At 38.9% G+C, this 24,189-nt stretch overlaps 1 protein-coding gene across 2 annotated transcripts in view; it reads left to right on the top strand.

Annotated features, from left to right (window-relative positions):
* The window catches only part of CFAP97 (cilia and flagella associated protein 97), a 40,402-nt gene extending 16,213 nt beyond the window's left edge, over positions 1-24,189 (top strand). For both annotated transcript variants that reach the window (XM_058723410.1, XM_058723411.1), the window contains exons 3-5: positions 10,764-11,032; positions 21,133-21,283; positions 22,642-24,189. In XM_058723410.1, the coding sequence (XP_058579393.1) occupies positions 10,764-11,032; positions 21,133-21,283; positions 22,642-22,769 (548 nt within the window). In that variant the 3' untranslated portion in view covers positions 22,770-24,189. The remainder of the gene's footprint in view (positions 1-10,763; positions 11,033-21,132; positions 21,284-22,641) is intronic.

Genomic DNA, 24,189 nt, shown 5'->3' with positions numbered 1-24,189 from the left:
TTTGAGAAACAGAGTGAGACAAAGCATGAGCGGGGGAGGGGCAGAGAGAGAAGAAGACACAGAATCCGAAGCAGGCTCCAGGCTCCGAGCTGTCAGCACAGAGCCTGATGCGGGGCTCGAACCCACGAACTGTGAGATCATGACCTGAGCTGAAGTTGGACGCTCAACCGACTGAGCCACCCCTTGAATGTGTCTTTTAACCTTGCATGGTTTTGTAATAGGATGTATAGGTTGTTGAGAAAATATTCACTGAGCTTACAAATGACATATTTCAGAATACATTATATAAAATTACAGTTGTTAATATTCCCACCAATCTCATCAGAAGGTTTTTGAGACGCTTTCAAACTTGTTTACCAAAATTCTAACTTTTACTAAAACACTCATTTTATTATCACCAAAAAATAGTCTCAATTGTTTTCCTTGAAGTTGACACCATTGTTTTTATTTACTTGTTTGTTTTTAAGATTTTATTTTTTAAGTAATCTCTACAGTAATCCCCAACATGGGGCTCAAACAGCTCTGAGGTCGAGTTACCACTCTACTGACTACTCAGCCAGCCAAGCACTCCCAACAGAATTGTTTATAACAATAACCTTTGTAATGCAGAGGCACCTGGGTGGCTTAGTCAGTTAAGCTTAAGCGTGACTTCCTGTGACTTTGGCTCAGGTCATGAACTCGCGCTGACTGCTCAGAGCCTGGAGCCTGCTTTGGATTCTGTGTGTCCCTCTCTCTCTCTCTCTCTCTGCCCCTCCCCTGCTCGTTCTCTCTCTCTCTCTCTCTCAAAAATAAAGATTAAAAAAAAATTTAAATAACATTTGTAACACAAAAATTGGAAAGTGGTTGAAATTAAATTATAAAAATTTATGTGATGAGATAATACAGACTGCTCACTAATGCTTTGTATTAATAACATGCATCTTAATATATTTGCTTTTTTTTTTTCCTGTGTCTAATTTCTAATGCTGCACTGTTCTTAATTTCTAATGTGATTTATGTGTTTTAAAGTAACAGACCAGGGGCGCCTGGGTGGCTCAGTCGATTAAGCATCCAACTTTGGCTCAGGTCATGATCTGTGGTCTGAGAGTTCGAGCTCTGCATCAGGCTATGTGCTGACAGCTCAGACACTGGACCCTGCTTCAGATTCTGTGTCTCCCTCTCTCTCTCTGCCCCTCCCCCACTCGTTCTCTCTCTCTCTCTCCCTCTCTTTCAAAACTAAACATTAACAAATTTTTTTTTTTAACGTTTATTTATTTTTAAGACATAGACAGAGCTTGAACAGGGGAGGGTCGGAGAGAGGGAGATACAGAATCGGAAACAGGCTCCAGGCTCTGAGATGTCAGCACAGAGCCCGACGCGGGGCTCGAACTCACGGACCGTGAGATCATGACCTGAGCGGAAGTCAGCCGCTTAACCGACTGAGCCACCCAGGCGCCCCAGCAAATTTTTTAATAAAATTTTTTAAATGTAGCAGACTAACATTTGGCATATAAAGTATCTCATAAAATTTTCTTAAAATTAGGTTTGAAAAAAGTGACATATATTGAAAAGAAATAATGTTACAGAAAATTAATGAAAATGTATAATATGACTTGCAGGTTTTATCGTGTGTGTGTTTTTTTTAATACTGTTTGATTAAGTTATAATTTGCATTTTAAGGGCCCACTGTTGCATTTTTTTTTTTTTTTTTTTACATTTATTTATTTTTGAGAGACAGAGAGAGACAGAGCTTGAGCAGGGGAGGGGCAGAGAGCAAGGGAGACACAGAATCTGAATCAGGCTCCAGGCTCCGAGCTGTCAGCACAGAGCCGATGCGGGGCTCGAACCCACGAACCGTGAGATCAAGACCTGAGCTGAAGTCGGACGTTTAACCGACTGAGCCACCCAGGCGCCCCTGCATTTTTTATTTTTATAAGTACTTTTTGATTCCACAAATTACAAGCACCACTCTATCCTAGGAATTGGCGGGGTGGGGGACACATCCAATAAAAAGCTTCTTTTAGGAAGAAAGCCCATGACTCTTTTAGAATTGTCAGATTTTGAAAAAGCCATCTAAAAAAGCCATCATCTCAGTGAATCACTGAGCTTTTTTTTCAGGACTATTGATGATTAACTGTTTGTATTAGGATGATTTTAGAAACGGTATTTCTCACCTAACAAGAATTCCAGAAATAGATCATGCTTGAGGGTTGACCAGTACAGTGGCTCAAAAATGTCCTCAGGGACCCAGGTTCTACCACTGTGTTCGTCCAGCTGTGTGGTGTTGGTTTCATTCTAAGGCTAGTAGGAAATGTCTGCAGAATTTTTAGTATTCATACCCAGACATGATGATGTCCAGGCAAAGGGAAACTGTTTCTTCCTCTGGCTTTCTCAGAATGGAGGAAACTTTAAAGAAGCACTCTCAACTGACTCACGTCTCACTGCCCAGAATTGGGTAACACTCCTATTCCTAAAACATTCATTGGCAAGAGGAAGGGGATTATTGTGGGCTGGTCACTCACCCTAGAGTTAGGGGTGGGAGTCAGGAGAACAGAAGGAATCTTCCCCTTAAGGACAGGGCTTCATGGGAAAGGGATAGGTAGGTGTCTTTAAAAGGGAAGTGGGGTGGGAAGACTTGTTAAGAAGAAATGAAGAGGAGGGGCATCTGGGTGGTTAAGTGTCCAACTGACTCTTGATTTCCGCTCAGGTCAGGATCTCACAGTTGGGTTCCTAAGATCTAGGCGTGTGTGCACTGACAGCACAGAGCTGGCTTGGGATTCTCTCTGCCCCTTTCCCCCACTCAGTCATGTGTGCATGCTTGCTCACGCATGCACAGGCTCTTTATCTCTCTCTCTCTCTCAAAATAAATAAATATGTTTTTTAAAAAAAAAGGAGGAGGAAAGTAGAAATGTATGCTAATTGGGCATCCACAAGGCCAAGGTTTCTTAAGCTTTAATATGCATACAAGTCCTTGGAGAGCCTCTTAAAATGCAGATTCTGGTTCATTAAATCTAGAGTAAAACCCAAGGAACTACATTTCTAGTCAGCTTGGTGGTGATACCTTGGCTGATGGAGATACCGGTCTCCAAGGACCCTAGTATTGAGATTCAAGACACAAAAAACTATTTGGTTTCGCTGAAGAAACATACAGGTATCTCTCACTATTCCTGTCTAATTCTTTTTGGAAACTTAATTGGATATAGAAAGCCTAAACATTTTTCCCTCCCCAAATCCCTAAAAAGTTTCTCCTCCAAATATAATTGAAGCACTGAAGTACTGTTTAAACACAGAAACTGAGCTAAATGTAGGAGGAAAATTTATTCATACTGCTGCACGGTAGGGAACCCTGATCTGAGTGACCTGGTTATAAGTAGTGCTCAGAGCTTTTAAAGGTACAGGAACAAAGGTGGCATTTTGCCACTTGGTACATCTGTTACTGGAGCCTTTAATCCACAAGGGTTCCTTTATTAGCAGTAAAATACTTTACTTATTTCTTTTTAATTTTTTTTAAGTCTATTTATTTTGAGAGAGAGAGAGCGTGCGAGCAGGGGAGGGGCAGAGAAAGAGGGAGACAGAGAATCCCAAGCAGGCTCCACACTGTCAGCACAGAGCCTGATGCCAGGCTTGAACTCGTGAATTATGAGATCATGACCTGAGCCAAAATCAAGAGTCGGACACTTAACCGACTGAGCCACCCAGGCACTCCTTTAACAGTAAAAGATTTGAAACACTAATCATGGCCAACAGTCTATTGCAAAAAGTATTTCTGTCTTTCAAAATTATTATTCGTGCTCGATTGACCCACTGTTTTTCAGATCCAAGAATATTTTTGTAAGGATTCTTGGTTTTTCCCCGTAAAACTAAAACATTGGACCTGGTAAGATAGAGATGTGTGCATGGCCAGCCTATCTATGCCTTTTCTGCACGCATTTCTCAATATACTTTATCACTTTCAACTTACACTCTTTGGGCTCTTCTAGGCCTCTTAGGCTCAACTAATTTCTTCATAACCTTTTCCACTTCAAATGAAGAAGACAACAGTGGCAATGCATACCACAGCTCAGAAATTGTGAGCAGGAGAGGTGCCTGGGTGGCTCAGTCGGTTAAGCATCCGACTTTGGCTCAGGTCCTGATCTCACGGCTTGTGAGTTCCCAGCCCCGCGTCGGGCTCTGTGCTGACAGCTCAGCCTGGAGCCTCTTCAGATTCTGTGTCTTTCTCTCTCTCTCTCTCTCTCTCTCTCTCTCCGCCCCTCCCTCGCTCATACTCTGTCTCTCTCTGTCTCTTAAAAATAAATAATCATTAAAAAAAATTAAAAAAAGAAATTGTGAGCAGGAGATGTGACGCCATCAGAGAACAGCTGAGGTGGGAGCACAGCATACTCTGCACCCTCTCAATTTAAACATCATGTTAAAATGGTTTATTGTTTTGATTAAAAATTTAGTGAGCTATTAGAGGAACTATCGGGCCAGAGTTCAGATAGTGAGGGATGCCTGCACAGCTAACAGTGTTAATGTTATTTACTGGTTTCAAATAAACTTGTTAACAAGTTTGTAAATTCGAACTATAAAATATTAAGCCTGGGAAACAAAGGTTAATCAAAGAATGTAAAATCAAGTCTCCCAGTTATAGGCCAGAGAACAGTGATACAATATTAAACTTGGTTACTTACAAAATGTGGTGAAGAAAATTCTACAAGTGCAATCAGAAGATTTTTGGCTTCTGGGTCTCATCCATGTGACCATAGACAAGCAGTTAACTGTGCCCTAGTTTCTTCATTTGTAGGATTAGGTAGTTGATGTAGGTTGCTAAGGTATATTCTAAGTTCAGAGTTCTGGGGTTCTATGAGAACTGTTAGAAGGGAAGATTAGTGTGGACTAGCATTGTTAAGTGTCTGGCTTTATTTACTTAGTTACCTATTTATTTTCTTATTTGTTTATTTTAGATATCTTACTTTAAAGTAGACCTTGAAAGTTTAGTAGGATTTCTAAATATTTCAGCCTCTTTTAGCTCAATTAGGTGGCTGCTTTGGGGAGACTTCCCACCCCACCCCAAGCCTGCCTTGACTATTTAAATGTTCATAAGGTGTGGTTGGAATTAAGTTCTTCGGCCTTGGTCTGTAAAGCACTGAATAGGCAGGCAGAGAGGACATTTTGAAAGTGGAGTGAACAAAAGTTTATGCGTTGGGTTTTGGCATGAATCTCATGTTTGGAGAACAGTGAATAAACGGACATGACCACATTTGAAGGTATGTTGCGTACTTTGTGCAGGCGAAATTAGGTCAGGTTAGGAAGAATCTGCAGGGCAAAATTGACACATTTTGGAAACGTACCACCTAGATTCTATGTGAAATAATTAGATACATCATTAGAGGATGTATCCTGAGAAGAACAACTAATGTAAGAGAAAGCTAGGATTAAGGCAGCATTGATGAGTGAAGAAAGTGGTTGCACTTACTGTTCAGCTAATAGCACCACCCGGGAATGAAGCAAGCGCCTTACTGCAGGGGAGGGCGAGGGCCTGTTACACTCCTGGGGAAGAGGCTGCCTGTCCTGAGAGTGGCTCCTGCCCCGTCCCCCCGGGCAGCACCTCATCCCTTTACTGGCAGGCTTCAGCGAACGAGGTTCAGATAGGTGAGTAGGAAATCTCAGACATTGTCAGCTCCCTACCAAGTATTAGTACCTTTGGAGAAAAGCTAAAATCAGCCAGAGGCACCAGACTCGTAGATGAAGGACATAATACTTGAAATAGAGCTCAGTGATTTTTTTGGAGAGTAGCTGCAGGACCCCACTATTTCCACTAATAAAACAAATTTGCCTTTTACCTCACTCTCCTGTCTCGTGTGCACAGTGGCTTTTCTAGGGGCTGTACTACAGTGACAGACAGCACACTACACCGAATGCAGAAGCAGACGTGGATCCAGCTGTCTTCTATTAAGGCAGGCGTTAAAATATTTGCAAGAATGAAATCTGCCGTTCTCCTCGCCAATTATTGGTTTTTTTGTAAAAGAACTATTAACCTATCACTGGTTTATTATTTCCAGATAAATGAAGATCTTTAAATGTTTTTACTTTTAACTTTGAAGTTTATTTTGAGAGAGAGAATCTCAAGTAGGTTCAACACTCAGCACAGAGCCCCATGCAGGGTTCTATCTCATGCCTGTTATATCATGACCTGAGCCAAAGTCAAGAGTCGGGGCCCTCAACCAACTGAGCCACCCACACACCCTACTTTAAAATTTCTTTTAATGTTTATTTTATTTGATTGATTGAGAGCAATCGTGAGCCACAGAGGGGCAGAGAGAGAGGGAACAAATCCCAAACAGGCTCTGCATTATCAGTGCCAAGCCCGACATGGGGCTTGATCCATCACCCTGGGATCATGACCTCAGCTGAAATCAAGAGTCAGACGCTTAACCGACTGAGCCACTTAGGTGCCCCCTACTTGTAATTTCTAACATAGTAAATATTGATAGATGTAGCTCACATAAACATTCTTTGGGGTCCTCAATAATCTTTAGGTGTGCAAAAGGTCCTGAGACCAAAAAACGTAACTTCTAGAAGGATGTAATTAGAATATTTGATTTGCAGTGTATTGGAGGGAAAAAAAATTAACAATCTTTCTAAAGGGGAAACAATGGGAAAAAATAACAAAAACAGTATTTAAAAAAAAGATGGGGCACCTATGTGGCTCAGTCAGTTAAGCGTTAGACTCTTGATGTTGGCTCAAGTCATGATCTTAACGGTTTGTGACGTCAGGCCCCATGTTGAGCTCTGTACTGACAGCACGGAGCCTGCTTCAGATTGTCTCCCTCTCGGTGCCCTTCCCCTGCTCACTTGCTCACTCTCTCAAAATAAATAAGCTTTAAAAAAATGAAAAAGATTGTAGGAAGAGATCAAACAGTATAAGTAGGTGGTTTCAACTTACCAGAAGATGCTATCAGAATATCTTTAAGAATTTAAATCAAATCCAACCTAAAAAGACATTTTAAGTCATAGGAAGAATGGAAAAATAAAGGCTTGAAAAAGATATGCTTAGGCAGGTATTAACAAGGAGAAAATAGAAGTATCAATCCTAACAGCATGCAAAATAGAATTCAAGAAGTGAATTTGTCCCACTAAAGGGACAGAGAAGTATTTTACGTTAATAAACTGACCACAAATCTACCACAGGGATTGATAAAAAGCAAAACAGAACTAGATCATGAAATGGACGGAGCCGTAATCGCTGGGGAAGACTGATTGATTGATTACATCATACACAGAGAAAACTTAACTGCTTGCTTATGGGATAAATGTCGTCCACATGTGTGTTGTCTGTTACACAATATTTAAAGTGATGAAATGCCAGTTACTGTTGCTACATAACCAATTAGCCCAGCACTGGGGTGTGGAGAGACCCCAGGGTAGGGTGACTTGATGGCTGGGGACTGGAATCAGCTGGGTGCTGATTTATTGATTTGTCAGGTGTCTGGGCTTGCGATGACTTAAAGACCAGACTTTGCATGGGTCCCGACTTCTTCACATATGGTGGCCTCGGTGTAGCTGGATTTCTTATTCTTAACACGGTGGCTCAGGGCTCCACGTACAGTGTTGAAGGAAACAAGGCAGTAACCTCATCCCTTTTATGACCTAGCCTCAGACTGTGATCATGCTAGTCCTATAGCATCATTTCTTCCACATTCCTTTAGTTTAAATGGTTATAAACCTTCCCAGATTTAAGAGGGAGGGACATATACCCTCCATCCTAAGTGGGGGACTGTCAGGTAGCTTATGGACATGTTTCAAAACCTCTTTAGTCCAACATACTGCTTTACATTCATTCAAACGCAAAAAATACATTCCCCTTTTCAAAGATCCCCCACCCCCAACCTTGACATCAAGGGTCTAAATCAGGTCTAAGTGCAGCTGAACCTCACTCGTGGGTCCTCGGTCATATCTCTTTGAGTCCTGGGACAGGCTTCTGCCAGGAGAGATGAGGAAGGCGTAGTAGTTATATTTTTGAACCCCGTAAGTCCTAGTTCTTCTGTATTCCGTGTGTTAACTGAAAACTGATCGGTTCTTGTTTTTAGCTCCTCTCTCTCCTTTTTCATTATGGATACAGTCAACCTTTAATAACTCTCAGCATCCTGCACGGGGGTCTACTTAGCAAAATCCACCAGTGGCGGGTATTTTTTCCATTTTCCTAGTCCCCACTGGCAACAGTTTTGCTAAAATTCTGTCACTTCATCCTCTACATCAGCAGTCTCCTCCAGACCCTTCCAGCTCTGGTCTCAAAGCTAGTATTTTAGGTGTTTATTGCAGTAGTACTCCAATTACTGGTACCCAGTTTTGTTAGTTATTGTTGCTTTGCTAACAAAACACAAAACTTAGATGTGTAAGAGCAGCAACCTAGGATGACTCGAAAGACTAGGATCGTAATGCCTGCACGTGGCCCCTTTATGTGGTTCAATTTCCTCACAACATGGCAGCTTCAGGCTAGTCAGACACAGGGTGGCTCAGGGGCCCAAGTGCAAGTATTCCAGCAAACAAGGTTGGGGGGCTATAGGGGGTGCATCTCCTCCTTTGCCTAGCCTTGAAAGTCACACTTTTGGCTATATTGTTTTGGTCCACACAGTTTCAAGCCTGCCCAGATTCAAAGGAAGGGGGTGGGAAGAATGTCACAGAATTTCTCATCTGACAAGTTCATGAAGAAGACAAATTTAATAAATTCAGTTGTTATTCCTTGCATTGAGACCTCTCAGCTACAGGTGTTGATTTTTTTTCTTTAAACCTTTAAAAATAACTTTATGTTTTTAGGTTTATTTATTTTGAAAGAGAGATTGCTCACATGCAGGGAAGGGTGGAGAGAGAGGGAGAGAGAGAATATAAAGCAGGCTCCACAACATGAGTGTGGAGCCCGATGTGGTACTCAAACTTGCGAACTGTTGAGATCATGACATGAGCCAAAGTCAGATGCTTAACCGACTGAGCCACCCAGGCATCCCTAAAAAATAACTTTAAAAAGAAAATACCATTGGTTTTTTTAATAGGGATCATGAATATCCCTACAGGATGTTTTTGTTTTTGTTTACATTTATTTATTTTTCAGAGAGAGAGAGAGAGAGAGAGAGAGCGTGCGCATGCACCCACAAGTGGGGGAGGGGCAGAGAGAGAGAGAGAGAGAGAGAGAGAGAGAGATCTGAAACAGGTTCCACGCTGTCAGCAGAGCCCAATGTGGGGCTGGAACCCATGAACCATGAGATCATGACCTGAGCTGAAGTCGGTTGCTTAACTGACTGAGCCACCCAGGTGCCCCCTAAAAACTTTTTTTTTTAAATGCCATTCAGAAAATAGCTTTTAATTCCCTTTAAGATTTAATTTTAAAAGCTTTCATATGTGGGAGAATTAATCTAGAAACCTTATTAAATTCTACAAAACGTGCATTTCTTGGAAGGAAGATAATTATGAACAGCGCACCTATATCTTTCTAAATGTGTTCTTCGGGTTTTACCATTAACTTGGTATGATTTTCAGCAAATTACCAACCTTTAATTCCCTCATTTATTTTCTATCAGAAAGCCACTGTTAATATTTTTTTTTTTTTTTTTTTTTTTTTTTTTTTTAATTTCTGTAATCTTTGATAGTCTTTGGTTTAAACATAGGGGGGTAGACTTCTGGTTCTTTTGACCATGTTCAAATGATTTGACTTTTCTGCACCAGTCACATTTTAAAATGGGGATTAAAAAATGTCTCTGTGGATTTAACAGTGTATTTAACAGTGTAAAATGCTGAGGAAGTTAAAGAATTAAAGGTACTCGAGTAAAAACAAATAACAGCTACTTTAAAAAAATATTGTAAAAAACAAATCACATGTTCCAGTCAGTTAATCTGATACAGTGTACTCATTGGTAGTGCAGAGTTAAGTTGAAACATTTAGCAAGCTTAGTATTTTTAGAAACTTTTAACAAGTGTTTCGTAATAATTGTCACTTACTGAAAATTGGTGAAATTTAAGAATTAAGCATGTTGGTAAAATTTCATTTGATAACAATAGTATGCAAAATATTTTTATTGGTTAAAAACTCCTTTTATATAATGTATTCATTTTGACTTATGTTTAATTAGAAATAAAATGTTTGATTTTTACTGTAGAAGTATTTGTTTTAATGTCAATATTAAGACCATAAAGTATTTTCAGATTAAGTTGAAAGTTTCAGAATATTCTGGGTTTGTTTTTTGCCAGTTGTTAGCCATTGTTTCCATCAGTCATTGCTGAGGACTTTATTTATTTATTTATTTATTTTTAAGATTATTTGCTTATTTGAATAATCTCTGCACCCAGTGTGGTGCTTCATCTCATGACCCCAAGATCAAGAGTCGCATCCTGTCTACATGTTGAGCCAGCCAGGCACCCCGAGAACATTTTATTTTCTAAGTATGCCCTCCAACTCACAAACTGTCTCAATTGAAGTATTGTATTACATTTGTGTATTTGGTGCACTCAACCAGAGGTTTCTAACTCCCCCAGCTACTAGGCTGCCTTAGGGAGACGTCTACATTTCTTATTAAAATATTTTTACGGTTGAATGTATAGTTTTTACTCCCAAAGAACCCAACCAAATGTGAAACTCTAGGCTGCCTCTGATTTTTTTCCTACATAGTTGTAGCATGGATGTCATTATTTCATACATGCCTTTTCATGACTTGACATAGTCTCCATTTCTAAGAGCTGAAGCGTCAGTTTGTGCCGTCACGTTGCCATGTGCCTTGTTCAGTTATCTTTCCTTGTCTTGTTCGCTTCTCTAGCTTTTCTGCAATTAGATAAAAAAGGACCGCAAAGACACCACTTTGATCAGCCTTCAGTAGCACCAAGGAAAAACTACTCTTTCACAAGAGAGGAGGTGAGACAGATTGATAGGGAAAATCAGAGGCTTTTGAAAGAACTCTCAAGACAGGCTGAAAAATCAGGAAGCAGAAGTACGATTCCTAGAAGATCCATTGTTCATCCCCCTAAGTTATATCACAGTGCCCTCAACAGGCAGAGGGAACAACAAAGGATTGAAAGAGAAAATTTGGTAAGTAACTAAAATTTTTTAGTCATCAAAGAAAATAAATGGTAATGATTTATAAGGCCAACTGACAGGAAATCAGATACACCCACATTTTCATAATTACATAAAAGTAAGTATGGATGTGTATGGTGTGAAATACATAATGAGCCACGAGCTGGAAGGTACGGTAGGTGTTTTTTGTTGGTTTTTTTGGTCATCAAGCTAGATTTTGAGGGAACGTTAGATGAAATTACTGAAAGCTGTATTATTTGGCCAGGTGTGTTAAATCTCTACAGTAGTGTAGGAAATGGCATTCCAGGGGTCAGATACACATATCTTTTGTGAAGTATTCAGTCACTAGCCAAATCTGTTTTACTTTATTGTATCCTTGAAGGCCGAAACAATTTACATATTATTTATTTTAAAGGATAAATACATCTCAAAGAGGTCAGATTTTGGTGATCTGCTCCTTGAATTAAGAATCAGATAACTAAACTGTGATGTTCCAAGGAATATAGGGACTGTTGAAAATCTTCACATTAAAAACTATTACTCATATCATTTTCTTCATAAAACTCCATTCATAACAATTGTTGGTGTTTACTGGGCTCTTACCTAAATGCCGGCCATTGCTCTAAGTGTCTCCAAATATAAGCTTATTGAATCCTAACAGTAATCTTTCAGGTAGGTACTGTTTTTGTTCACATTTTACTGATGACATGACAGAGATCTAAAGGGATTAAATAATTAGCCCAGGGACACAGAGCTGGTGAGTAAATGGCTGAGCCAAGATTTTAAATACAGGTAGTGTCTTAAACCAAAATTAGACCCTAATGGGCACATAAATTCAGAGCTAAGATAATTGATAAAGCTATTATTGTTTCCAGAATTCATCCTCATTGTATTTCGTCACCCATACGGTTCTGTTTGACCATGTGCTTACCTGAACTTGTACTAACACTTGTAGAAATTTTTACTGTTGTCACTAATCTCAAGAGCCGGGGAGCTGGGATGGTGTATTTACAAAAACCAGTAAAGTCTTAAACCCTCACGGGCATGTGGCAACAGGTAGGTGGCCACAGAGCAAGCTGAAATGAGGCTGTGGGCAGTGAGCTACATGCCAACTCTGTGCACGTGGCCGTGGCAATTGTTTAAGATTCATCCATGACTTAGGAAGATTTGAAATGATGTCCTGAACATTTGGGTTTGCCTTTTTTGTTTATTTTGACTCTCCTGCATGACTCTGGCGCCTCTTTCACACGTAGTTCCTAGTGTATCCTGTTTTACAAAGTTAGGTCATTTCATCCTCACAGCGCCCTAATGACATAGTTACTGTTGTTGTGGAGGAGCAAATGAGACTCTGATTGGGACGTTGGGATTGTTCAAGGTCAGGCAGGTAGCAGAATCATATGCGAGTTACCTAGCTTTGGGGTTACTTTTTTTTTTTTTTTCTAACAGCTTTTTGAGATACAGTGCGTATACTATAATCATTTAGGGCACAATTCAATGGGTTCTGGTGTCTTACCAATTCTTTTAAGTTGTAGTAAAACAGATATAAAATGTGCCATTTTAACTCATTTTTGTGGTCAGTTCAGTGGAACTACCACTGCTGCCAAAACCTTTATTGTCGTCCATATAGAAACCCTGTACCTATTGGGGCGCCTGGGTGGCGCAGTCGGTTAAGCGTCCAACTTCAGCCAGGTCACGATCTCGCGGTCCGTGAGTTCGAGCCCCGCGTCAGGCTCTGGGCTGACGGCTCGGAGCCTGGAGCCTGTTTCCGATTCTGTGTCTCCCTCTCTCTCTGCCCCTCCCCCGTTCATGCTCTGTCTCTCTCTGTCCCAAAAATAAATTAAAAACGTTGAAAAAAAAAAAAAAAAAAAAAGAAACCCTGTACCTATTAATAACCCTCTTTTCCCCCTTCCCTTCAAGTAACCTCTAATCTACTTTCTGTCTCTCTGTATTTGCCTAATCTGCATTTCATGTAAATGCAATAAGACAATATTCATGGTTTTGTGTCTGGCTTATTTCACTCAGAATAATGTTTTTAAGGTCCGTCCATGGTGTAGCACGTGCCAGAGCTTCATTCCTTTTTCTGGCTGAATAATATTCCATTGTGTGTGTGCACCGCAGTTTGAATATCCGTTCACATGTTGATGGACACTTGGGTTATTTCCTCCTTTTGGCTGTTTGTGAGTAATTTTGTAGCGAATACTGATATATAAATGTCTGTTCAAGTCTCTGCTTTCAGTTCCTTTGAGCATATACCTAAGAGTGGAATTGCTGAATCATATGGCAGTTCTGTGTTTATCTTTTTGCAGAACCCGGGTTTACTTTTGAACAGTTGAAACCATTTGTGTAGAGTGACAATTCCGTGTATGACTAGGATGAAAACCATCAGCAGCCTCTCTTTACAGCTTCGGCCATCCCTGAAATCAGTTGTACATTACAGCTATTTTAATAAACAGTGGAAAATTGCCAGTTTTACTCTTTTTACATACACTTAGTAGTTTGTATATGTGAGCAATATTTTTGTCCCATTTGATAGTAAGATCTTACTAGTATACTTGAGAACAGTAGAAACAAAATGTGGGCCGCGTGAATCGTTCACAATTTTCTAGTAGTCATATTAAGAAGGTCAAAAGAAACAGATGAGATTCTGATAAACTATTTTATTTACTGAGTAAATTCAAAATACTACATTTTAAAGTATGTAACCAATGTAAAAAAATTAAGGATGAGATATTTTTTTTCTTTTTTGTGTACCAAGTCTTTGAAATCTGTTATACATTTTCCATTGAGCGCTCATCTCAGTCTGGCCATATTTCAAATGCTGTGTAGCCTCACAGTGGTTAGTGGCCTTGGACATTTAGCTCTAAATCAAATACTAATTCATGCAGAAGTGAAAAAAGTAACTTCAAGCTGAATAGGAAAATAAACAATTCATTATAAAATATCATTTATTATGTTATTGTTTGGAGAGTTTATCATCTACATTTATGTTTAACACTTCATTCTCTAAACCAAAACAAAACTTTTCTTGACTGTTTCTACAGTTATTCCTCATAATGACTGTTTATTTTTTCTTTTTTTAAAAAAATTCTAGGGGTACCTGGATGGCTCCGTCGGTTAAGCATCCGACTCTTGGTTTCAGCTCAGGTCATGATCTTGTGATTTCATGAGTTCAAGCCCCATATAAGTCTCTGTGCTGGCAGCATGGAGCCTGCTTGGGATTCTCTCTCCCCCTCTGTGCTCCTCCCTCACTCATGCTGTCTCTGTCTCTCTAAATAAAAAAACAAACTTAAAATTTTTTTTTAATTCTATTGTAAATTTCCATTAGAAGTATGTCAAATTTATGTTTTAGTTGGAGAGTGTTTGGCGGTCTTAAAATATTATCTTCTTATGGTATGTCTTTCCATTTATTCAAGCTTTCTTCTATTCTACCTTAGTAAATTAAAAAAAAAAAAAATGTATGTTTATTTTTGAGAGAGAGTGTGAGCAGGGGAGGGGCAGAGAGAGAGAGGGAGACACAGAATCTGAAGCAGGCTCCAGGCTCCGAGCTGTCAGCACTGAGCCTGATGCAGGGCTTGAATTCATAGACCATGAGATCATGACTTGAGCTGAAGTCGGATGCTTAACCGACTGAGCTACTCAGGTGCCCCTTCCTTAGTAAAGTTTTGTGGTTTTCTTCAAAACTGTGTATTTCTGTGCTTTGGTACATGAAATTTTAATTTTTTTTTTTTTTTAGGTTATTTATTTTTTGAGAAAGCGAGGGAGCAGGGGAGGGGCAGAGAGAGAGAATCCCAAGCAAGCTCCACACTGTCAATGCAGAGCCCGATGTGGCACGTCAAACTCAGGAACTGTGAGATCATGACCTGAGCCAAAATCAAGAGTCTTAACCGACTGAGCCACCCAGAAGACCCTGTGCATGAATTTTTTTATTACATTTTCTGTTTGCTCTTGTAAACTGTTTATTTTTGCCTATGTCTTTTATAATCTGCCACCTTCCAAATGCTTCTTTAGATCTGCATTAGCTCTAATAGTTCCTCTGTGTGAGCTGGTATATTTTTTAATCTGTTTGCTAGCCTCTTCATAATCAAAATACATGCATGCATACACACGTGTACACACCCACACACGCTCGTAGTTATTTCTGTGCCAGATGTAGTGCACAGGCAGGGTCCATTACCTCTAAATGTTTATGATTTGTATTTCCTTCATTCCTGTATCTCCAGTGACAGAGACCAATCAGACGGCCAACAGGCATGATGACTGAAGAGTTCTGTTCCAGTACTTTAGCTTGCTGGTAGTCCAGAGGCTGTTTAGAGTGACATAATCCAAAACAAAGAAATAGTGCTGTGCTGAGTGGGTAGAACAGGAAGGCAGAGATCCTGTATAAAATCGAGTCCTGTGCTTCAGAGTTAAAAGCATACTGTTAATCCTTCTGGTGAAGTTCACAATTTTCATTATGTTTCAGGAGGCAAATATTACCTTTCCTTCTCGTTCAAAAAGGAAACAAATAAAAGGAATAATAAAAAGTAATTTTATCTAGTAGAGGGCATGCTTGCTACCCTACATAGACTCAATTAAAATTTGTGAATTTCCAAAAATGGGTCTCATTTTTAAATTCGTGGATTTTGAAATACTCTCATTAAGCCATATTTCCTTAATTCATTTGAGTATAATATGAATCCTATTTTTATGAAAGAGTACCACAATAATCTTAGCAGAAGGAGAGGGTGATCAGGTGAGTAAGGGTATTTATATTTCGCTTTGCTGTCTAAAAGAAATGAGATTATTTCATTTTTTTTCTTAACACTTATTAATTATTAAGAGACAGAGAGAGACAGACCGTGAGCAGGGGAGAGGCAGAGAGAGAGAGAGAGAGAGAGAGAGAGAGAGAGGCAGAATCTGAAGCAGACTCCAGGCTCTGAGATGTTAGCACAGAGCCCCATGTGGGGCTCAAACTCGTGAACCGTGAGATCACGACCCTAGCCCAAGTCAGGACTGAGCCACCCAGGCACCTGGAGATTATTTCATTATTTAAATGTATGTCAGTTCCCTTCTTTGTATGTGAAAGAAGAGGATGAGGGGAGATGAGTATTCGAAGCAAGATTAGGGAAGAAGTAAGATTCCGTAAGGAATAGATAAGGATTAGAGCCTAGAGTTCAAATGGAATTAACTTGTTTTTCTTTTTTTTAACTTTCTGAGAATACACACACACATACATATGTATGTAATTAGTTTTAAATCCAGAGAAAGTAGGCAGTAAAGTAGAACATAATCTTCCATTCAGGAATTCTGTTAAAATATTTTTTTTTGTTAAAATATTTTTAAAATAAAAGTAATGCATATACAAATTCAGAAAATGCAGGTCATTCTTAAAAACATTAAATGAAAGGTAGAGTCCTCCTTCCATCTTCTGTTCTTTGCTAGTCCAGAGGAGGAATTTTATTTTATTTTATTTTATTTTATTTTATTTTATTTTATTTTATTTTATTTTATGTTTTTTAAAAATTTAAAAATTTGAGACAGAGACAGAACATGAACGGGGGAGGGTCAGAGAGGGAGGGAGACACAGAATCGGAAACAGGCTCCAGGCTCTGAGCGGTCAGCACAGAGCCCGACGCGGGGCTCAAACTCACGGGCCGCGAGATCATGACCTGAGCCGAAGTTGGCCACTCAACCGACTGAGCCACCCAGGCGCCCCAGAGGAGGAATTTTAGACCTCTTAGATAGAATGTGAAAACTATCAAGGGGAGAGTGATACGTTGTCACAAAGATGAGGATTTATGGTAAAGCTCATATAGGGGCGCCTGCGTGGCTCAGTTGGTTGAGTGTCCGACTTCGGCTCATGGTCGTGATCTCATGGTCTGTGAGTTCAAGCCCTGCGTCGGGCTCTGTGCGGACAGCTCGGAGCCCGGAGCCTGTTTCAGATTCTGTGCCTCCCTCTCTCTCTGCCCCTCCCCCACTCATGCTCTGTCTCTCTCTCCATCAAAAATTAACATTAAAAAATTTTTTTATGGTAAAGCTCATACCTAGTATAAGAATTCAAGTGTGATTCGTAAGATCTTGAAATAATTTATAGTTCATTCTGTCTGATTTTCTTCCTTCTCTGGTTATTGTCTGTGTCTCCTTTCATACAAGAAAGAAAGTTAATGATAACTAAGGGTGGCTTCAGTTATAGAAAAATAGGAAGAACAATCCTGGTTTTCCCTGACTGTAGGATGCTTGTTACTCTTTAATGTCCTTCGGGGTCTTTGCTTTATCACTTTAGAAACAATGAAGCACCTCCCCTCTGCTGACAACTGCAGAAATCATTAACACATTAGTCATTCATTTGTTTTAACTTTTCTGTTTCCAGAGATGGACAGCATTCAGGTTGGGTTAGTTTTCCTTCCAAAAAGAATACTTCCTAAATAGAAAAACAAATATTTGGACAAACTATTTGGGATTCATTATTAGAATTTGATTTGAGTAGCAGATTCTAAGATTGAAAATACTAGGATTTTGTAAACCACAAATTGGAATATAAGTATCCATTCTTGTCATTTCTCAATTCATGAAACATATTTATTTAGTGTCTGCTGTGATCTGTGTAAGACACTGAAGGAATATAAAAATGTCTGTAAAATACTGTCCTGTCATATAATATATAACATAGCTAGGAAGGTAATACTAGTTAGTGCATGTCAAAAAACTAGAAAATAATACAAAGCAGTATGAATGGTAGCATTAATGTTTGATAACTCTGTACCAAATGCCAGGGACTGCTGTGAGCATTCTAGATGCATTATCTCAATTAACTGCTTAAAACTGACTCTTGGAGATTATTTCATTAATACCCACATCAAGTCATATGGTCATATAATCATTGGAAGAGCCAGGATTTAAATGCACGTTTTTCTGACTAGATAGCTTACATTTTTGTTCACTCTGATGCAAATGTTAAAATATTTTGAACTGTCATTTTTTAAGTTTTACCCAGAAGTACTAAATTATTCACTAGATTAAAATGTATCTACTTTTGATTTTACACTTTATACAGTAATCAGTACTTCATATTTTGATAGTTTCTATAAGCAAGAGCTGTTTCTAGTAGAAATCATCCCTTTAACTTCTGCTTAACTTATTCATGACATACAAATGATATAGTTCCGTGTAATTTAGATAGCTGATCTCTCTCTCATTTTCCAAAGTTTCTGCCTGTAAACTTGATAAGTGACCTATCAGGACAACAAAATGAGTTTATTCTTTGCCTTATTGTCAAATTATTTCAGAATTGATTTTGATTATATTGCTTTATATGTTTTATATCTGATGAATAAGCGTCACAGTTTTCTTAAAATTTAAAAAAGAAAAACCTAGCTAGCCAAATAAACAAATTTAGGAAATTAGTTTATCCAAAAAATAGTGAGGCTTCTACTAGCAAAAAACCAAAATTAATAGTTAACTGAAAATAAATTTTCTGTCCTGTCCCCCCCACAGCCCAGAGGGTAGTTAATAGGATAATCAGATGACATGGCAAATGATGCCCTGCCTCGCAGAGTACATGGTGTGATACGTAGGAAGTTTCTTACTCACTTATAAATGTCTCACTCGGCCATGCAAGAGTATTCTCTTCTTATGCAAACTATAAATGACAGGGCAATATTTTATATTTTTTCTTCTGTTCCTTCCAGTGTCTTACACAACTCAGAGCAGTTACAAACTGTAGGTAGAAAAGGTATAATCCTAGGAGGTTTTGCCCTTGAAATATACAGCCTCACTATGTACGGTGAGAAGAAGACCACATATGGTCTTGTGATGGCAAGGCCATAGACTTTACAGACGGAACCATGTTTAAATTGTAAGTCTGGGCTCAGCAGAGAAAACCGTTACTCTAGTTGAGTCTGGCTTCCCGAGGGAGTTAGGTGTGCTCTAGCCTTAGAAGGTAAAAACTGAGAAAGGCCACTTCGTGCCACAAAGAGCTGGCAGGCCGAGATCTCTCATTTGGTCGGTGTCCTGCTTCATGTGCTCTAGGTCGCTGCCGTTTGTCTCCAGGTTCCATTTATTTCTGTAACACCTTCCTTCTCCCTTTTCTAAACAGCTCTCTGGAGTATTTTGACTTGTTCTACTACCATCTATCACTTCTCTGGAATTACTCAGAACACCAGTCAGAATAGAAGGGTGAGGGTGAAGCTGATGAGAGCAAACACAAAGTTGAGAAAAAGTTCTGGATATGGTTGGTGGTCATGGTTCACGGTGATGTGAATATACTAAATGCCACTGAACTGTAAGCTTAAAATGGTAAATTGATAAAATGGTAAAAATGGTAAATTTTATGTATTCTTTGCCATAATAAAAAGAAAACAGCGTTGAGGCAGAAGGAAAAACAAGGCGTGCAGAAAAAAATTTGTCCTGTGACTGAATTCAAGAGGCTGGTTTTTTAATGGGAATCTGAGTGCTGAACAAGCATTCTCTTTTCAAATAAAGATCAACTTGCTACAGAAATAGTTTAACTCGATAAAGAGATAATAAAACAATCATAGATCAGTTCCTTGATCCATTTGGTCTGCTCAGATATTCCCTTCTCTACCATACCTTTGAAAATGAAACAAACTTTCTACCTTTTAAAATATGAGGAAAGAAAATAAAATTAGAAATGTTTACACATTAGATTCTGTTACGGAATCATATTAAAATACAATGTTACTGGATATTATGTTGCCTTGGCTAGTTGGTTTATATATCGATTTAAAAGTTATAGTAGATGATTTTCAAACTTAAGAGTAAAAACTTTTTTCTTCCAAACTAGATTTTATGCAGAATATTTAGTATATGAAACAGGCAACATGGAGAGCACAGATGGACCGGTAGAAACTGGGAGCGGGAGACCTGAGAGGCCACCCCCTTGGTCTCTCCTCAGTGTCCAGTTGGGGCACAACTGGAAAGTAAACAGCTAGAAAGCCAGTGCTCTAAAGTCATATATAGAATTGATAGTAGCTTAGATAGGTTTGTGGTGATGTCTAGGTTGAACGAACACACTGGGCTTTTAGCATTTTGTCCATTCTCTGAGAAAATCACATTTCATGCATTTCCATTTATAGCACCTTTCCAAACATTGTAACCTGACATAAAAGAGAGATGTGCCTGTGATCAGTTGTTAAAACCATACTGGTTTTATAGGATAGGTGAAACCCTTGGATTTTCCTAAAAAAATTTTTTTAATGTTTATTTATTTTGGAGAGAGAGAGAGAGAGAGAGAGCAGAACATGAGCAGGGGAGGGGTTAGAGAGAGAGGGAGACATGGAATCCAAAGCAGGCTCCAGGCTCTGAGCTGTCAGCACAGAGCCCGATGCGGGGCTCAAACCCACAAACCATGAGATCATGACCTGAGCTGACGTCAGAGGCTTAACCAACTGAGCCACCCAGGTGCCCCAAACCCTTAGATTTTCCTGAAAGTATATTATTTGAAATATTTTTTCACATAGCATCTCAAAAGTGATTTTAAAATCTTTATTTCATAAATTTCTATTAAGTATTTACTGATTTAACACTAATTTGAAGAGATATCTGTACCCCTATATTTATTGCAGCATTATTTACAATAGCCAAACTATGGAAGCAGCTTAAGGGTCCATCAATAGATGAATGGATAAGAAAGGCGTGGTATATATACAATGGAATATTACTTAACCATTAAAAATAATGAAATCTTACCATTTGTAACGTGGATAGAGCTAGGGAGTATTATGCTGAGTGTGTCAGATAAAAACAAATACCATATGATTTCACTTCCATGTGGGATTTAAGAAACCAAACAAAGGGGGGAAAAAGAGACAAACAAAAAAGCAGACTCTTAACTATAGAGAACAAACTGATGGTTGCCAGAGGGGAGGTGGGGGGACAGGTGAAATAGGTGAAGGGGATTAACAGTACGTTTATCATAATGAGCACCAAATAACAGAATTGGTGAATCACTATATTCTACACCTGAAACTAATACAACACTTTATGTTAACTGTGCTGGAATTAAATATTTTAAAGTGCCTTTTTAAAAACTTATTGCTGTTGTTTTCCTGAGTTATTGCTATCACTTACTTCTATCTAACATTGACTTTTGAATTGATTGTCTTTAAATGAAGGCTTTATTGAAAAGACTTGAATCTGTGAAACCAACAGTTGGTATGAAACGCTCTGAACAACTGATGGACTATCATCGCAATATGGGTTATCTCAGCTCATCACCATCCACCAGACGAGTGAGATCAACTCTTGGCCAGTATAGCCCGTTAAGTAAGCATGCTCAGAGTTATTTTGTTCTTGTGTGTATATTTTATCCTTTTTAAAAAATATAACTTATGTTCTTGGATGGAGTTTGAAAATGGCTGACTTCTGGAAGGCATTGTATTATTTTTCACTAGTATGCTCTTCTCTTGTGTTAGTTCACTCAACTTCAGGTTTCACTCACAGCATGTAATGGTAGCACAGGAAAGAAACAGGAAAAACGGTTGAAAATATCAATACTGTCTTCAGTAGTAAACATTTTATTACATCTGTTAGAGGAAGAAATGAATAGATAACGCTGTTTAAAAGTGGCTGAGACATTCCCCCTAACGAGCTAAGGATTATTGGTAATATCCTCCAGCCCCTATATGTGCTTTGTCTTCCTCACTGGTTAACTAAAACAGGAATCAGCAGTCTGTAGAGTCATCACATATAATCCGTCCTAATGCTTGACCTGTGATCAGCACACACCCAGCTAGTGGTGCGTCCCACAGAATGTAGCATGGAGTGGCCACCTCGTGCTAGGGTGTGTGACACAGGAAGTTTATGCTGTCGCTCCATGTGTGCATTCTAAACCATAAAAAAAGAAGCCGAGGCACCTGGGGGACTCATTGGGTTAAGCACCCGGCTTCAGCTCAGGTCATGATCTCACTGTTCGTGAATTCCAGCCCCAGGTCAGGCTCTGTGCTGACAGCTCAGAGCCCGGAGCCTGCTTCAGATTCTGTGTCTCCTTCCCTCTCTGCCCCTGCCCTGCTCACACTCTGTGTCCTTCAAAAATAAATGTTAAAAAAAATTTAAAAAAAAAAAAAAAAAAAAAAAGTGAGAGGGAAGCCAATGTTAGAAGAGAGCTGTAACCACCTATGACATCCCAACTTCCCAGTGCTCTTGTGAGTCTTAAACACTCAAATGACTGGTGAGTCCATTCATTCATCTCATTCTTCAAGCGTCACTTCCTTGCTATAGTCATTGACTGACATAGGGTCTTAATCCAGTAATTCATACTCGGCATTATGCCTTGAACATGGTTAATTATTTCTTGAACAAATTTGTAAATAGTTACATAAAGTGGCTTCTTTTATCGCTTGAATCATTTGAGCAGCTTTTTAAAACATGTATTCCCATCCCAAATCTGTTGAATCCGAACCCCCCCAATGTAGAGTCCGGGCGTGTTTATTATTATTTTTAATTTCCACAGGGAGTTCTGAAGTGCATTCCTGTTTGAGAATCATACTAAACTACTAAAAATTCATGTGAGATAGGGAAGAAAAATTTATTCTGAACTTTAAATTAGGAGAGGAAGTTTGTCAAGGGTTAATGGATGTATTTAGTTTAAATAAAATTATTTCTTGTTCTTCATATATTTTCAGGAGGAGCTTCTAGAACATCCAGTGCTACCAGTGGTCTCAGTTGTAAGAGTGAGCGACCAGTTTTTGACACATCCAGTGGCCTGTTGCTAAGACCTAAGCCCCCTAATGTTCGTACAGCTTGGTTATAAAAACTCTTTTTACTTTAAACGTTGTTCATCCAGTTCTTATTGAAGTGCTCTTGTATATTAGTATAATTCTCTGTGTAAACGTCTGTGATTTAAAATTTACAACAATGAGTTGTAATTTTATTGTAATTCAATGCAAAATTGTTTAAAAAAAACCAGTTTAATGTAAAATCAGTGTTTCCTGTGAGGATGTATTTCTATGAGAGGTATATGTCTTTGATAGAAAAATGGTAATATGTATGTATATTTTCTCAACATAGAAAATGATTCAGCTCTTACACTGACAGAACAGTTGTGATAATATCACACTGTACGTCGGACCCAAGATGTTAACTACATTGTTCTTGTTTGTTTGTTTTTTTTTTAATTTTTTCATAAGTTTTAAACCATGATCGTAGCTCCTAAATATAACTTTGTTTTCTCTTTGCTCCAGAATTCAGGTGGTATAACTCTTAATTTGATTGTAAGACTTGATTGTATACTTACTGTGAACCGAAACTTGAAATTTGTTTCCATTGGTGGAGCTGATTTAGATTTGGTGAGCAGACTGAGAGAAGCGTGTACTAGGGCAGCCCTTGTGATTCACCAAAGGCATCTACTACCTCCATATGAGTGAGTGTGCGGAGTTAGATCTTAAAAATGTGCTCAACCATTCCAAACCGTTTCAAACTGTGAGTATTAGAAAGTTCATCTTGGAAGCAAGCTCCTTCTCTTCCACGTTCTTACACATTCAGGTAAAGTACCACTGACGATTCTGAGAAATGAGGTAGACTTTAGAGTCACAGTCCGCTACGTTGTGAATAGGTTGTCCAAGGACCAGATCACCACAAGCAAAAGCAACTATTTGTCGAGCACAATAGCACCACCAGTTTGAAAAGGCAAGAACCAGATCCTGAGTTGTGTCAGAACAGTGTTTTAAGTGATACTGTTAACAAGTTGTGTTACGTTTCAGTGTTTACTGTATTCAGAGAGGAGATAAATAAGAAATGTGTGGTCTTAAAGCTTTGGAAATTCCAGCTACTATTTTTAAGGACTGAGAAAAAAATTAAAATATGAATGGTAGAGGAGAAATCGCACACATTTTGTTGAGGCTACCTTAAATGTCAGCTAATTTTCTTGTTTGGTTGGGGCTTTTGAGTTGAATTCTGGCAGAACCATTTTTGCCAGTCCCACTTTGCAAATCCTGGTAATCTTAATGGAATTAGTAAGGGCAAATAGGGTGTCATATAGTTGACAAATCAGAATATTTCTCTGTCGATCTGTGGGCTCTCATTTCATATAGCCGAGTACATCTCGGTCATGGCCGCTTCTTCTGTCTCGGTCATCACTGATGCATCATCACTTTTTCTTTACTGGCCTGTTCAGTATGCCTTTAGGATGTACTGGGAAGTTTCCATAATAAATGCCAAATCTTTCTTTTTTT

The sequence above is a fragment of the Neofelis nebulosa genome, chromosome 3, assembly GCF_028018385.1.
Source record: "Neofelis nebulosa isolate mNeoNeb1 chromosome 3, mNeoNeb1.pri, whole genome shotgun sequence".
In the NCBI taxonomy this organism is placed as follows: Eukaryota; Metazoa; Chordata; class Mammalia; order Carnivora; family Felidae; genus Neofelis; species Neofelis nebulosa.
The sequence above is the reverse complement of the archived record's forward strand: the minus strand, read 5'-3'. Positions and strand labels throughout refer to the sequence as shown.